Source organism: Muscardinus avellanarius (assembly GCF_963383645.1).
Source record: "Muscardinus avellanarius genome assembly, chromosome: 1".
Lineage (NCBI taxonomy): Eukaryota > Metazoa > Chordata > Mammalia > Rodentia > Gliridae > Muscardinus > Muscardinus avellanarius.
In genome coordinates, this window is record NC_137786.1 from 66,209,496 (window position 1) to 66,226,737 (window position 17,242).

Here is a 17,242-nt window from a genome sequence, read left to right on the forward strand (position 1 = left end):
AACCATTAATTCTTAGTTCAGCAGATACTTTTTCCAGATCATCAACCCTGTCTACTCAAGCCTGCTAAGATCTCCTGTCCTCTGGTTTACAAACCGTAGCATATGGTCACAAATCTTGGGAATCATTTCTTTATTGTTTAATATATTAGGTTTTGTTTGTTTGACTTATTAATGAATTAAAGGGAGTTCCAGTTCTGATAATAATGGGATAGGGTTTTTTTTTTTTGTTTGCAGTACTGGGGATGGAACCTAGGGGCATTCTACCTCGGAGCTACACTCCCAGCCTTATTTTTTGTTTGTTTGTTTGTTTATTTATTTAATTTTTGTGGTACGAGGGGTGGAACCCAGGGGCTTTTCTACCTCCGGGCTACACTCCCAGACCTATTTTATATTTTTATTTGGAAAAAGGGTCTCCGAAGCCAGCGTGGCTGGCTTTGAACCTGCGCGATTCTCCTGTCTCCGCCTCCCAAGCGCGGGGATTACAAGCGTGCGCGCCTGGCTTCCTTATCATCTTTATCCTGTTACAATCTTCATAATGTACTGTGACTAAGTACATTCCACTCTGTCTCTGAGTTTTCTTATTTGACATCTTTAAAAATTTTTTTTCTTTTGGTGCTGAGCCCTATTTTATTTTTGATTTTGAAACAGGGCCTCACTAAGTTGCTGAGGCTGGCTATAAACCTGAGATCCTTCTGTCTTAGCCTCCTAAGTATGGGGATTATAAGAGTGTGCCACCACATCTGGTTATCTTTTATTTTTTTTAACTTTTTATTTAGAAACAAGTTCTTGCTAACCTGTGGAGGATAGCCTTGAACCTGTGATCCGCCTATTTCAGCCTCAGTACTGGGATTATAGGCATGCACCATCATGTCTAGTTTGGCATACAGTTTAAAAAGGTTAATCAGTGGTATCTGTTTCTTGTTGTGTGAATTTCTATCTTGTTTTTGTTATGGTACTGGGGGTGGAACCCAGGGTCTATCTCCAAGACCTATTTTATACTGTATTTTTCTACTCCCAGACCTATTTTATACTTTATTTGGAAACAAGGTCTCACTAAGTTGCCAAGAGCCTCACTTAGTAGTGAGGCTGGCTTCAAACCTGTGTGATCCTCCTGTCTCAGCCTCCCAAGCCTGGGGATTACAAGTGTGCGCCACCACACCTGGGTTAATTTCTATCTTTCAATTAGAAAATATTTTTTTAAGTAATCGTTTGGGTTTCTGATTTTAAAAGTGTTGGGATTTCTGATTTTCTACATTGACTCTCCAGTATTATCAGTTTTCAAACTGTTTCTTCTTGAAAAACAATAATAAAAATAAAATAATAAGCCGGGCGTGGTGGTGCATGCTTGTAATCCCGGTGCTTAGGAGGCGGAGACAGGAGGATCGCGCAGGTTCGAAGTCAGCCTCGCTGGCTTAAGAGACCTTGTTTCCAAATAAAAAAATATAAAATAGGTCTGGGAGTGTAGCCAGGAGGTAGAAGGGTTCCATTCCCAGTACCACCAAAATAAATAAATAAATAAATAAATAAATAAATAAATAAATAAAATAATAAAAGCATTCATTGACTAATTGCAACTCCTTGAGTCAGTGCAACTCCACACTACTTAAGTGTGTCAATTCATTTTCACAGGCATCGCACCCAGTATGCTTTGTTGGTGCTGTTTTGGGGATGGGGTCTTGCTATGCTGCCCAGGCTGGTCTGGAACTCCTGAGTGAACATCCTGCCTTAGCTTCCTGAGTAGCTAGGACTATCCTTATGCAGCACGAAGCCCAGCTAAAATATGTAGATTTGACTCAGTGCAATATATGCCAATTAAGTGTCGCAATTCATTTTCACAAAAACCACACAAAGTATATGTAATTTGTATTTTATAGACAAAGTAGTGAGCTAAAAGAAATAACTTACCATAGATCAAAGAAGCTCCAAGTTAAGAAACTGCAACTTGCAATCAGCTCATGTTTCTTTGAAAGCTGTTTAGTCCTTATTCCAATTAAATTATATAAAACAATTTTTCTTAACTAAATAAAACCACATAAAAGTGATCCATCCCAGTACATGGGGAAGTGAGAAATAAGCAGCCACATGGAATCACTGTGGGGGGGGCCGCCAGCTTTGGCCCGCCATCTTTGCCCCCACGTGTAATCACTGGGGGGCCCCAATCTTTAACCCCTCCCACCTCTCTCATGGCCTCACTGGAGGCCTCGCCATCCTTAACCCCTCCCACCTCATGGTCTCACTGGAGGCCTCGCCATCTTTAATCCCTCCCACTTTCCACTCCTAACCAATCCTGGGAGTTGGCGGCCATCTTTAAAAAAACTTTTGGCAGCCATCTTCAGGCCAGATCTCCACAACAGCCTTTCTCAGCGGTAAGCTCCCTCTTAAGGGAGTGAGTGGGTTCCACCTAACTCAGGGGATTCTGACTGATTGCTCTCAAACCCAGTATACCAGTATCCTCCAGTTCTCTCCAATCGGCTGGGCTGATTGAGGGGTGTAAAAAGAGAAAAGAGACGTCTTCTCTCTGGCACACCCGATCTGTTCCGAACTTGGGCAGGGCCTTGGGACGCTGGGGATTCCTGCCTTTGTTCTTGCCCACTTACAAGTCATGGGGGGAAGTCAGCCATCAAAGATTGAGATTGACTCTCAGTCTCCACTGGGCCGTGTGTTGGCTAATTTCCAGACTTTGGGGTTCTCCGGGGAACTGTCCCCTGAGAGGCTCGTGTCTCTCTGCACTAAGGTCTGGCCGACATATGATTTAACTAATAATTTTCGATGGCCTGCAATGGGCACACTAGATCCTAGGATGTTGATGGCTCTCAGTGAATTTTGCACGCGGTCGGCAAAATGGTGTGACCTCGAGTATGTACAGCCCTTCTGGCGACTGCATTTTCTGTTTTCTCCCTCTACCGGCTCTACTGCTGCCCGAGGCATGCTGGCTGGGGAGTCCCGCCAGCCACAGCCGCCATCTTGGACACCACATGGCGACTCACAGGCGCCACCTGGTGGCCCTTCTGGGTCATAGGCTGCCCTGATAGCAGCCCTGAGGCCTGAGGAGGAAGGGCAGCCCTCCGGGTGGCAAGCGCCACCCAGGAGAGGACGACAGTAAAGACAACCACCTCCAGGAGCCTGTTTCAGGTGTGGAGTAAATGGCCATTGGAAAGGCAAGTGTCCTTTAAAAAGTGGTGGACCTCAGGTATCTCACTACAGGGGGTCTACCCTTCTGGACAAGGACCCACCGCTGGCCCTATTTGGTCTAACCAAGGACTGACAGCTCCTGGAATCCCTCGTCCTCCTTCCTCCATCTTCCTTGCTGGCCCAGGGTAACTCTACAGGTACAGGGTAAGCCAGTTTCCTCTTTGGTGGCCTGCTCAATCTTTCAGGCCTTAGTTTCCTTCCCAAATCTCAGTCCAGGGTGATGACGGCAAGCTCTCCTGCCTCTGCCCACGGCTTAGGCCATATCCAAAAGGGCGCCGTTACAATAGCTCCAGGACAAGTTCTCTTGCATGGTGTTGGGATCCACTCAACTTTGTTTCTCTCGACATAACTCTCTTTGATATTTATATTTTAGCAGGTCCACTTGTTTACATACTACGGTGCTCTCCCTCTTCGGATGCCAAATTGCCATAAGTATGCTCCTGATGCAGTAACAGGTGTTTGACCAGACAAATCCATACCCACTCAATGCTGAAAAGAGTGGTGTGGGGTCCTCTTTGGGAATTGCTGCTATTAATAACTCTGGTCTAATGAAAAACTGCAAAAGGGGCGGCACACGTCTCCCTCAGGGAGTGCTATTTGTATTAATAGATCTAGTGACAATCTGCCTTGTATCAAAAAGGGGCTCCTGCCCAGCCTGGGTTCCACTCTCACAATTTTCTTTTTCTTTAATAGCACCTTGCCTGTTAGTCTCCTCAAAGCAAACCAGTCATCGAGCTCTCCAGGGTAACCTCCAACTCTCGCTGCGACCACACCCACCTGCCCCCTTCCAGCGGCTCAGATTCCGATTTCTCCAGACCTGAGGCCCTTGACTGACGACGCCCCTTCACAGCTGGAAGTCGCTAGAAGAGCCAATCATCGTCTATTCCCCCCTTAGTCAAAAAGGTCGGAGTAAAAGGTTCGAGCTGCCCCTGCCCCACAGGGGACAGGGCCGGAAGCTAGGAGGCGGAGCCTGGTGATTCCGAGAGGGGACCACGCCTTTGGGTCAGGGAGAAGCGAGTTCAGAGTTCGGAGAGGAGCCCGAGAGAGACAGAGAGACACACTCTCCCCCACCAGCCCCTGTGGGCACACGGGGGCTGGCGGCCAACTTCCCATGAATAAAGGCATCCATATCATATTAATGGATCTCTGCGTGTCTCTGTGCGCCAGGGGGACCCGCAATATCTTTCACATCACAGGTTTGAAACTTGTGAGGCCCTTAAAAACGTAGGGAGACCCTGTTTTCAAGTAAAATATAAAACAGGATTGGGGTGGGACATGGCCTGGAGGTAGAAGGAAGGCCTCTGGGTTCCATCCCTGGTACCACAAAAAAAAAAAAAAAAGCCAAAGAAAAATGCATTAATACAAGATATTATGTTCCGAAAACCCCAGAAGTTGTCTGGGTGCTGAGCATACATGCAAATTTCCTCTGATGGAGGAAACCTGCTATCTCTACATCCCCAGGGGCGGACGCAGCCCTGAACCTACCCGCTTGTGCAGACGCTCTGCTTCCTCTTGATAGGCAGCGAGTTGCTGTTTCCATTGTTTCACGTTGGCAGTGGACTCCAGCAGGGCTGCAGTGAGTTTGGCATTGTTTCCTTTGAGGGTAGCCAGTTCAGCCTCCCAGTGTTTGCTGATTGCTGAACTAAAATGAAAGGAAAAGAAAACTATCCGTTACACTGAAAATTGTTGTTGTAGGCTTTTTTTTGAGTATTGTTTTTGAAAGGATATTAGTACTCAGTTCTATTGAGTTTATAATGTAAGAATGTTTTCAAAGACAACCTATAACAATAAAAACACAAACACTTCACCGAAACGCTCCTAGTAAAGAAAACCTGGCAAACAAAATATAAAACATACCAAAGTACTTAACATGGACTAGGTTCCTTTTATTAAAACAAATACAATGATCTATCTACTCTTTTCTGGAGAATAAACATTAAGTCCAAAATAAATCTAAATACAAAACTTAACAATGATACATATTTTATGAGTTTCAAAGCCTAAAGTAAAATTCATTTCTTATCAAAACATAAGGATGCTTGAAAGTTAATGAGGTATGGATCAGGAGTTGATAGGATACACCTGTAATCCTAGTACTGAGGAGGCTAAGAAAAGAGAATTGCAGGCTCAAGGCAGCCTCAGCAAGGTAGCAAGATTCTCAGTAACCTAGCCAGATATATTTCAAAATAAAATTTTGAGGGTATAGCTCAGAGGTAGAATGCCCCTGGGTTCAATTCTCAGTACCACTCCCCCAGAAAAAGTTTGGGATATACAATATAGTAATATTCCTTTTGAAATTGGTGTTAATTTGTATCATCTTGTTCAGAATTTTAAAATGTCAAAAAGAAATAAAAGAGCCAGGTGTGGTAATGCACACCTGTAATCTCTGTACTTGGGAGGCTGAGGTTTGAGACTCAGCAATGCAGCAAGATCATTACCCCCCAAAATAAGAAAAAGAAAAAGGGTTGGAGGTGTAGGTTGGAGATAGGATGCCCTGGATTCAACCACTACTTGTCACAAAATAAATAAACAATTCATTGCAAAATATTAATTTTGGGTGACATACTACAACTAGAAATTAGTTCTCCCATCCAAGTACTAACCAGGCCCACACTACCCTACATAGCTTCCGAGATCAGAGGAGATCGGGCATGTTCAGGGTGGTATAGTCATAGACTAGAAATTAGTTCTAATGATTTAATTTCTGATATAATTCTAGTACCACATATAGAAGAACAAATCAATTCCCTTTTCTTCATTCAATATTATACTTGCTAAGTTACCTAACGTATCTCAACCAAGACTATTTTCTATTACAACGATAACTGCTTTATTAGGAAGATCCCTCTCTTGAAAATTCCTTTCTTTACTTTCGAATGAAGAAAGAACAGCCCAATTTGAAAAAGACTGTTTCACTTTCTTGTTATTGAACAATTTATTTGTATTAGCAAAATTCCACTGATCTCACCTCATTAATTCACTAGTGATATTCTCTCTCCTCCTCCTCCTTTCTCTTTTTTTTTTTTTTTTTGTGGTACTGGGGATTAAACCCAGAGGCATTCTACCTCTGAGTTATACTCCCAAACTTTTAAATTTTGAAACAGAGTCTCACTAGATTGTTGAGGCTGATTGTTGAAGCTCTTTATTTTGTTGGTTTATTTGGTACTGGGGATTGAACTCAGAGGCATTCTATCTCTGAGCTACATCCTCAGCCTTTTGATTTTTATTTTGAAACAGAATCTCACTGAATTACTGAGGATGGATTCAAATCTTCAATCCTTCTGTCTCAGCCTCCATGATTACGGCCATGCATTACTATGCCCAGCTTTTGTGTGTGTGCGCGCGCGTGTGTGTGTGTGTGTGTGTGTGTGTGTGTGTGTGTGTGTGTGTGTATTACTAGGGATAGAACCCAGGGGTACTCTACCTCCAAGCTACACCCTCAACACTTTTTTTTTTGGCTACTGGGGTTCCTGGAAACCCTTCTCCGGGCTACACTCCCAGACCTATTTTTTATGTTTTTATTTGGAAACAAGGTTTCTTAAGCCAGCCTGGCTGGCTTCGATCCTGAGCAATCCTCCTGTCTCCGCCTCCCAAGCATGGGGATTACAGGATGCAGCACCACGCCTGGCACTCTCAACCCTTTTTATTTTTTGTTTTGAAATGGGGTCTCACTAGGTTGCTGAGAGTCGTGTAAATTGTGGAAGATGGTCTCGAACCTGTGATCCCGTCTCAGCTTCCCAAGTACTGTGATTAAATGAGCTCTTGACTATGCCTGGCTATATTTTTTATATTTATTTATTAAAAAAATTTTTTTTGCAGTACTGGGGATGGAACCCAGGGGCATTCTACCTCCGAGCTATACCCCCGGTCCTATTTTTTAGTCTTTTTTTATTTTTTGAAACAGGGTCTCACTGAGTTGCAAAGGGCCTCACTAAGTAGTAGCTGAGGCTGCGAACCGTGATCCTCCAGTCTCTGCCTCCCGAATGCCGGGATTACAACCCTGCACCACCACGCCTGACATATCTTTTTATTTTTAAACAGGACCTAAATTGCTGAGGCTGGCCTCAAACCTGCAATCTGTGCCTCAGTCTCTCAAGTCCTGGGATTACAGGCATGCGCCACTATGCCTGCTGCTTGTAGCTTTCTTTAATCATCATTTTCTGTGCTTGATTAGTTATTTGCATAAGAGAGCATAAGTTTTGGTGGGCTGGTATTTTTATAGTAATTTAATACGTATTTTACAAAAGAAAGCAGTTTCCATCATCAAGATTTCTAAAGCTCATCACCAGTTAAGACATATTAGCATCATGGCCTCTGACAATGACATACATAGAAGGATCTGAGATAATTTCCGGAAGTATTCTTGAAAGCAGCGTATAATTTCAGTCAAGTAATGAGAAAATATCATATAATCCAAAAGGGCACTCTACAAAATAACAAATCAAAACTCTTCAAAAAATATAAAGAAAATCAAAGAAAGATCGAGGAACAGAAGGAAGGAAATTAGAATAACAAATGCAATGGAGAATCTTGGAAAGGGGTACTGGAAAGCAGGGCATGGTGGCACCTGCCTGTGATCCTAGTACTTGGGAGGCTGAGACAGGAGGATGAGTTTTGAGGCCAGCCATCAACTCAGTGAGGTCCCCTGGAAACTTAGTGAGACCTTGTTTCAAATTGAAATAAAAAAAAAATAGGGCTGGGGGTTACCTTGGAGGTACAATGGCCCTGGGTTCAACCTCCAGTGCCAAAAAAGGTGTGGGGGGGACACAGGTGAAAACTGAGGTTTAGTTAATAATATCAGACCAATGCTAATTTTCTGAGTCTGATAATTCCATCATGGTCATGGGAGATGGCAGCATTGAGGGAAACTAGATGAAAGATATACAGGGACTCTGCAGAGTGTTTGCAACTTTTTTTAAGGCTGAAGTTAGTATAAGATGATATTTAAAACATTCCTAACATTAAACGTGAGAGAATCTCCTCAAAACCTAGAAGGATAGAAGCAAACAAGGAGCTAAGCTCTTAAGGTAACGGCCCGTGTCTATTACAAAGAAAGCGCTTCTGATTCTTCCTCTGTAGAATGATTTTTTAGATTTAGCAAAGCATATACCTATTCACTTGCTCCAACTGAATGACAGATTTTATTTAAGAAACCTAGATGGGCGTGGTGGCGCACACTTGTAATCCCAGTGCTTAGGAGGCTGAGACAGGAGGATCGCACAGGTTCGAAGCCAGCCTCAGCTACTTAGTGAGGCTCTCAGCAACTTAGTGAGACCCTGTTTCCAAATAAAGTATAAAATAGGTCTGGGAGTGCAGCCCGGAGGTAGAAAGCCCCTGGGTTCCACCCCCAGTACCACAAACAAAACAAAACAAAACAAACCCCAAACCACCTACTAGGTGTTCTCCTATGGAGATGTTTTATTTAAATGGACTCCTCAATCACTTGCTATATGCAAATATCAAATCTCTTTAAAAATCAAAAACAAGAAAAAATGATTCTGAAGACTGATTTCCAAAGTTCATTTGTCAAAATTACATAATTATAAGCCAATATGTTATAACAGGAAAAAGGACAAAAATGGGAATGATTTAATATTTTGTTTCTCTGGGTTAATAAAATAATTATAATCTATAGATAGCTAAATTGAGAAAGTCTTTTTCACAATTATTTCAATAATTATCTGTGTGATCCTGGACTCATCTCTCAACCACTTTGGTACTCAGTTCTTAATATGTCAGAGATTAGTCAAGATCTGCATTGTACAAATGTGAGCCACTAGCCACATGTGGCCATTTAATTTTTTTTTTTTTTGCAGTACTGGGAGTGGAACCCAGGGGTATTCTACCTCCAAGCTACACCGCCTGCTTTATTTTTTTTAGTGTGTGTGTGTGTGTGTGTGTGTGTGTGTGTGTGTGTGTGTGTTTTACTGGAGATGGAACCCAGGGGCTTGCTACTTCCAGGCTACACTCCCAGACCTATTTTATACTTTATTTGGAAACAGGGTCTCATTAAATTGCTGAGAGCCTCACACCTACTCTATTTTTAAATTCTTTTGTTGTTGTTGTAGTGGTAGTGGTACTGGAGATGGAACCCAGGGGCTTTTCTACCTCTGGGCTATACTCCCAGACCTATTTTATACTTTATTTGGAAACAGGGTCTCACTATGTTGCTGAGAGCTTCACTAAGTAGCTGAGACTGGCTTCGAACATGTGTGATCCTCCTATCTCAGCCTCCCAAGCATTAGGATTACAAGTGTGTGCCACCACGCCCGGCTTTTATTCTTTATTTTAAAACAGGGTTTTAAAAGTTGCAAAAGGCCTGAGTTGCAAAAGGCCTCACTAAGTAGCTGGGGCTGTCTGCAAACTGTGATCCTCCTGTCTCAGCCTCCCAGATGTTGGGATTACAAGCCTGTGCCACTATGCCTGGCTCCATTTAAATTTAAATTACTCTAAGTTAAAAATTCAGCTTTCTCATTTCATTAGAAACATTTCATGCACTCAATAGCTACACATGACCAGTGGCTACCATACTGGACAACAAAGATATACTTACTTTGTGACAGAAAAGTTCTACTGGACAGTGTTATCTTACAAGGTCTCCACATTTCTGATTAGTTTCTCAATTCTGGGTGTTATGGACTGAGTTGTGTTCCTTCCTAAACTCATATATTGAAGTCGCAACCCCTGGGACCTCACAGCACGGCTGTACTTTGAGATAGTGTTTTTAAAGAGGTTAACTAGGGTTGAATAAGATCATGAGGGTAGGCCTAATCCATTATGACTGCTGTCCTTAAAAGAAAGAGGATTAGAAGAAAGAGAGGAACAAGGGAAGATTCCCCCTACAAGACGTGAAGAGTAGCTGCATGAACCCCTTCACCTCAGAACTTCCAGAATGAAGAGAAAGGAAATCCCCATTGCTTACAATGCTCCGCCTGTGGTATTTTTTAGGACAACTCAAGTAAATGGTTTTCAGTGACAGTCCTTTTCTTCCCCAGTTAGTCTCTTTCCTCTTTTTATGACGTGTGTGTGTGTGTGTGTGTGTGTGTGTGTGTGTGTGTGTGTTACTAAGGATTGAACCCAGGGGCATTCTACCTCTGAGCTACACTTCAGTCCTGTTTTATTTATTTTGCTTGCTGAGGTGGTCCTCCAAACTATGATCTTCCAAGTATTTTCCATTTCTACTTTATCCTACTTTCTAGCACAGTCTGGGGTTTTCCAATGTGTGCAAGCTTAGCCAACATACTGACTAACTTAATGAAAAGTAAATACGGTATTTATTAAAGGAAAAGGTATTAATTATGCAGTAAATATAAAACTAAGCCAGGGTAAATTAATTAACACTAAGGAGTACTATATTTTGTAACATTTCAACCTTTCAACCTTAAATTTCCAATGCTAATAAAATCCTTAAATATAAGTATTTTAGACCTCATAACAGGGACAGGATTTTATGCTATCTTGGATAGTAGAATCATATACAATTGCTTGACTTCCATTTTCAATCAACCATGCATGCATGGAAGTAACACACATTTCATGCACAAAACACAGCATCGCTGGGCTTGGAGAATCTCAGAGGATCAGGTCAATACAGTTTGGCATTCCTGAACAAGATGCCTGGTTTTGATGTAATTTGCAAAATAATACTGATTGGCAGGCATATTCTTTTTGTTTATTTTTGTGTGGTGCTAGGGATGGAACCCAGGGAGTTGCACATGCTAGGCAAGTGCTCCACCACTGAGCTGCCCTTTTTACTATTTATTTATTTATGCTTTGTAGTACTAGGGATTGAACCCAGGGGCATTCCTCTGGGCTATACCCCTAGCCCTATTTTATTCTTTTAGTTTTGAAAGAGGGTCTCACTAAGTTGTGGAGGGCCTCACTGAGTTTCTGAGGCTGGCTGTGAACCTGCGATCCTCCTATCTCAGCCTCCCAAGTACTGGGATCACAAGCGTGCGCCACCACTCCCGGCTTACTTTTTATTTTGAGATGGGGTCTCACTATGCTGCTCAAGCTGGCTTTGAACTTGCAATCCTCCTGCTTCAGCCTCCTGAGTAGCAGGGATTACAGGTGTGTGCCACCATGCTTGGCTCCAGGAATACCTTTTATATGGAAAATAAAAAAGCAGTATATATATATAATCACTCTAGGTAGCTATAACACCACATCAATCATTTAAAAGGTTTGGCCATTGAAGTATATGTTTAAAGTAGGTTAGCACACTCTTCAAATGCATGCTAGGATTCTCCAGAATTTACATTATTTGGTTGTTATTTAGATTCAAGGAGGCTTGAGTTTAAGGTACAATTCTGTGAAAATCCAGAACAAAATAAATATATGCTAATGGTAAGCCAGGTGCAGTGGTACACGCTAGTAATCCCAGTACTTGGGAGGCTGAGAAAGGAGGACTGCCGGTTCATGGCAAGCCTCAGCTATTTAGTGAGGCCCCCTGCAAGTTAGTGAGACTCTGTTTCAAGATAAATAATAATTAATAAAAAAATAGGGTTGAGAATGTAGCTCAGAAGTAGGAAGTAGAATGAATGCCCCTGAGTTCAATCCCCAGTACTCCCCCCCCCCGCAAAAAAAGAATATATACACACACACATTAATGGTAGAATCTAGGTTAATGTAATAGTTACTTATTCTGTACCTATATTGAGAAAGCAATATCATAATTATGCTTGGAATAGGATTTGTGAGCAAGCTAGCTATTAAAAGCATGTGTGTGTGTGTGTGGAGGGGGTACTAGGGATTGAATGTAGGGTCATTCTTTTTCTTTTTTCTTTTTTTCAGTACTGGGGATGGAACCTAAGGGCATTCTACCTCCGAGCTACACTCCCAGACTTATTTTTTATTCTTTATTTTGAAACAGTGTCTCACTGAGTTGGGAAGGGCCTAAGTAGTAGCTGAAGCTGTCTGTGAATTGAATCGTGATCCTCCTGTCTCGCCCTCCAAATGCTGAGATTACAAGCATGTGCCACCACGCCCAGTGAATGTAGGGGCATTCTGTCTCCAAGATTCACCCCCATCCCTTTATAATTTTTTGTTTGGAAACAGGGTCTCATTAAGTTGCTGAAAGCCTAAGTTGCTGAGGCTGTCCTTGAACCTACAATCCTCCTATCTCAGCCTCTAAAGTATTGGGACTATAGTCTTGAGCCCCCATGCCTGCCTGGCTGGTGCTTGAGGCAGAAGGATCACAGGTTTGAGGCCAGCCTCTGTAATTTAGTGAGATCCTCAGCAATTTAGCAAGACCCTGTCTCAAAATAAAAATATAAAGAAAGGGCTGGGGGTGTACCTCACAGGTAGAACACCTCTGAGTTCAATACCAAGTAAAAAAAAAAAAAAAAAAAAAAAAATCTAAGACTCTGGGAAGCCCTAAACACAAGAAAAGTTTCCATTCTCTTGCAGGTTCTTAAACAGACTTCTATTAGGAACAAGAAAAAAACTAGAGGGAGAGAGCTGAAAGAGAAGATCCTGGATAAAGGAAGAGCCACCACTGGGAAAGCCAAAAATATGGCCAGGACTCTTCTCCTCCAAAAAACAAAAGCCTTAGGCTACTGGGAGAAGGTGCTTCCAAATGCTGTCACCACTACTTCCTGGGACACAGGTGAAGGTTTTGGCTAGGGGCAAAGATAATTAAACCCCATAACTTTGGGAGGAGCAGAAAATAGTCCTGTGTTCAGATCTCCAGTCTCTGGGAGGGGAGCTAAAATGTACTCCTACACAAGAAACTCAGATATAAAAGGCTGAATTTATCTGCTACTGGATACTAAGAAAGTCCCACCCTTAAAACCCTGGGAGATAGGGCCTACTCAGGATGGAAGCTATCCAAAGAAACAAGAGAGAATTGCACCCTGTCCTCTACCATTATGCTGATAGCAATTTTCTATTTTGAGGAGCTTAAGAGTATAAACATAAAGCTCCTCTGAGATACAAAAAAATAAAAAAGACCAAAACTGACCAGGGAGCAGCAGCAGCTCAGCTCTAACCCTAAGCACAAGATAATGTCAGAGGTGTCAGAGGCTACGGTATACTCATACTCATGACAAAACCAAAATACAAATCGAGTTCAACCCCTAATTAGAATGACTTAACCCCTATAAATACCGTAGCAGAAGAGTCAAGCTCATTTGTAGGAGGAAATACCCATGGCCCTCGGTACCCATATGTCCCAGATCTATGGACACAACCAATCATGGGTTAAAAATATTCAAGAAAAAACTGTGTCTGTACTGAACATGTACTGACTTTTCCCCGTCATTCTTTCCTAAACAATGCAGCATAATGGCTATCTACATAGCATACACATTCTATGAGGTCTTATAAGTCATCTAAAGATGACTTCAAGTATACAGAATATTGTGTGTGATACTATACCATCTTATATAAGGGAGTTGAATATTCACAGATTTTGGTATCCACAGGTATCCATGTACACTGAAGGACTACTACTATACTATATATCATTGCTGTTCTACACACACTGTTTTGCATTTAGTTAAAAAAATTATAATATATATCCAAAAGCAAGAAAAGAGACACTGTCACTGTCAAGAGATAGTAATCAATAGAATTCTTTTCAGAGATTTTAGATATATCAAACAAGTTAGTAAAACAGCCATGTTAAGGCCTTTACTGGAAAAGGAGGATACGACACATGCTCAGATTATTAATTTCAACACAGCAATGGAAACTGTAAGGGTTAAATAAAATTGTGAGAAATAAATAATATGGTAACAGAGATGAAAAATGCCTTTTGGTAGGCTCAGTGAATTTGATATAGCTGCAAAAACAGTGAACGTGTAAAGAGGGCAATAGTTATTAACAAAACTGGAACAGAAAGAGAAAAAGAAACAAATCCAAAACATATGGAGTGATATCAAACTTACTAACAAATGTGTAATTAGAGTACTAGAAAAAGACGAGATCAGAAGAAATAATTTAAGACATACGTGCTGAAAATGACAAAAGACATCAAACCACAGATTTAAAAGCTACAAAAACATATATATACACATACAGAGAAGAGAAAAAAGAAGTAATTACTGCAGGTTTCTCATCACAAACTAGGCAATCCAAAAGACCACAGAAGAATACAGCTGAAAAAAAAAAAAACAAAAAAAAAAAACAATTCTCAAACCAGAATCCTACACAAGGGAAATCTCTCTCAAAATGAAGTCAAAATAGAGGGTTTTCAGATAAACAAGAGATCAGAGAATTCACTGCCAGAAAACAAACACTATGTGATATATAAAAGAAAGTTCTGCAAGTGAAAGAATATAGTCCCATACAGAAACATGGATCTACACAGAGAAACTAAAATATTGAAAACTATTAAACAAAGATAAGCAAATCTCAATCATATCATATCCAATACAGAAAATGAAATAATAAAACTTCTATAAAATACAAAACTATAAAATTTCTAGTAGAAAATCTTTGTGAACTTGGGTTAGGCATATACAATGCCAAAAACAAGACCCATTTAAAAAATTGATAAAAGCTGGGCATGGTGGTGCACGCTTGTAATCCCAGCATTTGGGAGGCTGAGGCAGAAGGATCGCAGTTTCCCGACAGCCTCAACTACTTAATGAGTCCCTTTGCAACTCAGTGTGACCCTGTTTCAAAAATAAAAAATAAAAAATAGGGCTGGGGGTATAGCTTTGAGGTAGAATGCCCCTGAGTTCCATCCCCAGTATCCCTCCCCCCCAAATTGATCATTGTTCTAAATGAAGGAGGGATGGGTGTAGTGCCACATGCCTGAGATTCCAGTACTTGGGAAGGTGAGACAGGAGGATCACAGGTTTGAGGCCAGCCTCCAAAATTTAGCAAGACCATAGCAACTTAGTGAGACCCTGTTTAAAAATAAAAAAGGAGCTGGGGGTGTAGACTGAAGGCAGAATGCCCCTAGGTTCAATATTCAGTAGTCCTATCCCCCACAAAAAATGAAAAAAAAGCCAGACATGGTGGCGCATGCTTGTAATCTCAGCACTTGGGAGGCTGAGACAGGAGGATTGCATGGGTTCGAAGCCAGCCTCAGCTATTTAGTGAGGCTCTCAGGAACTCAGTGAGACCGTTTCCAAATAAAATATAAAATAGGTCTGGGAGTATAGCCCGGAGGTAGAAAGCCCCTGGGTTCTACCCCCAGTACCACCAAAAAAAAAAAAAAAAAAAAAGATCCTGGAATAGTTCATCATATAAAAATTAGTGAAATATACCACATTAACATGAAGGGAAAAATTGTTTTTTAAACTGATGCAGAAAAGCAGTTGACAAAATTCAATTCCCTTTCATGATTAAAATAACACTCAATAACTAGGCATAGAAAGACACGACTACAACATAATAAAAACCACACATGAAAAGCCATAGCTAACATCAGACTCAATGCTGAAACAAGACAAGAATGCTTGTATTTGCAACTTCAAATTCAACACAATGTCAGAAGTCTTAGCCAGAACTATTAGTCAAGAAAAAGAAGGCATCCAAATTGGAAAGGAAGAAGTAAAATAATTTGTTTGCAGATGACATGATCTTATATGTAAAAAATCTTCAAAAGTCTACAAAAAAAAAAAAAAGACCCAAACCCAAACCTGTTACAACTAATAAATGAGATCAGCAAAGTTGCAGGTAAAAAAACCAACAGAAAAATCAGTTGAAGCTATGTGTGGTGGTGTATACCTGTAATTCTAGTACTTGGGGGAGGTGGAGACAGGAGGATTGCATGTTCAAGGACAGCCCCTGCAAGTAGTAAGACTCTCACCAGCCTAGCAAGACCTTGTTCTAAATGGAAATAAAATAGGGCTGGGGAAGCAGCTCTGAGACAGAATGCCCTGGGGCTAAATTCTCAGTACCGAGTACCAAAAAAAAAAAAAAAAAAGCCAGTTTAATTTCTATATATTAACAATGAACAACCCAAAAAGTAAACTAAGAAAACAATTTCATTTACAGTAGCATCAGATAGAATAAAATATTTAGGAGTGCATTTAACCCAGGAGGTAAAAAAACTTATCTGCTAAAGAGCCAGGCATGGTGGCACAGGCTTGTAATCCCAGCATTTGGGAGGCTGAGACAGGAGGATTGTGGTTCTAGGACAGTCTCAGCTACTTAGTGAGGCACTTTGCACTTCAATGAGACTCTGTTTTAAAATAAATAATAAAAAAATAACAGGACTTGGGGTGTAGCTTGGAGATAGAATGCCCCTGGGATTCATCCCCAAGTACCGTAAAAAAACAAAAACAAAACCAAAAAAAACAAAAACATACACTGAAAAATTAAAAATGTTGCTAAAAAAATTTTAAAAGACACAAAAAATGGAAAGACATTACATTTATATGGACTGAAAGATTTAATAGCTCTAAGGTCAAAACTGCCCAAAGATATCTGTAGATTTAATGTGATCTATCAAAATCTCTTTACTTTTGTAGAAATTTAAAAAAAATCTATCCTAAAATTCACGTGGTATCTTAGGGAACCCCCAAATAGCTCAAAAAAATCTTTAAAAAGCACAAAGTTAGAGATTTAACTGATTTCAAAACTTATTATAAAGCTACAATCATTAAAATAATATAGTATTGGCATAATGACAGACATATAGATCGAGAATAGAGAACTCAGAAATAAATCTTCATACATACAGTCAACTGATTTTCAGCAAGGGTGCCAAGATTATATTGTGGGGATAGGATGGTGCAGGGAAAACTGGATCCCCAAATGCAAAAGAATGAAGTTGGGTATACATCTTATATCATAAAAGTGAACTCAAAACAGATCACAGACCTGGACATGGGAGCTGAAACAGATCAGTAGTTGAGAAGCTGGGAGTACGGAAAAGGGTTGACTACAGAAGAGCATAAGAGAAGCTTTTAGGATGACAGAATTCTTCTTTATCTTGATTGTGCTGGTGGCTATACAACTGTGCAGATTTGTCAAACCTCATAAAATAAGACGATACACTTTCAGGGTGACTTGTTACTATATATAAATTATACTTCAATTAAAAATTATCATATAACAAAAAGGCCAAAAAAGCTTTCTAAGCACTCTTAGG

At 40.8% G+C, this 17,242-nt stretch overlaps 1 protein-coding gene across 1 annotated transcript in view; it reads right to left on the reverse strand.

Moving 5' to 3' along the window:
- HOMER1 (homer scaffold protein 1) overlaps window positions 1-17,242 on the reverse strand; it is a gene marked incomplete at both ends in the record, with an annotated part of 143,597 nt that overhangs the window by 25,669 nt on the left and 100,686 nt on the right. Inside the window, one exon of the mRNA XM_080705961.1 lies at window positions 4,678-4,834. Within this exon, the coding sequence (XP_080562087.1) occupies window positions 4,678-4,834 (157 nt within the window). The remainder of the gene's footprint in view (window positions 1-4,677; window positions 4,835-17,242) is intronic.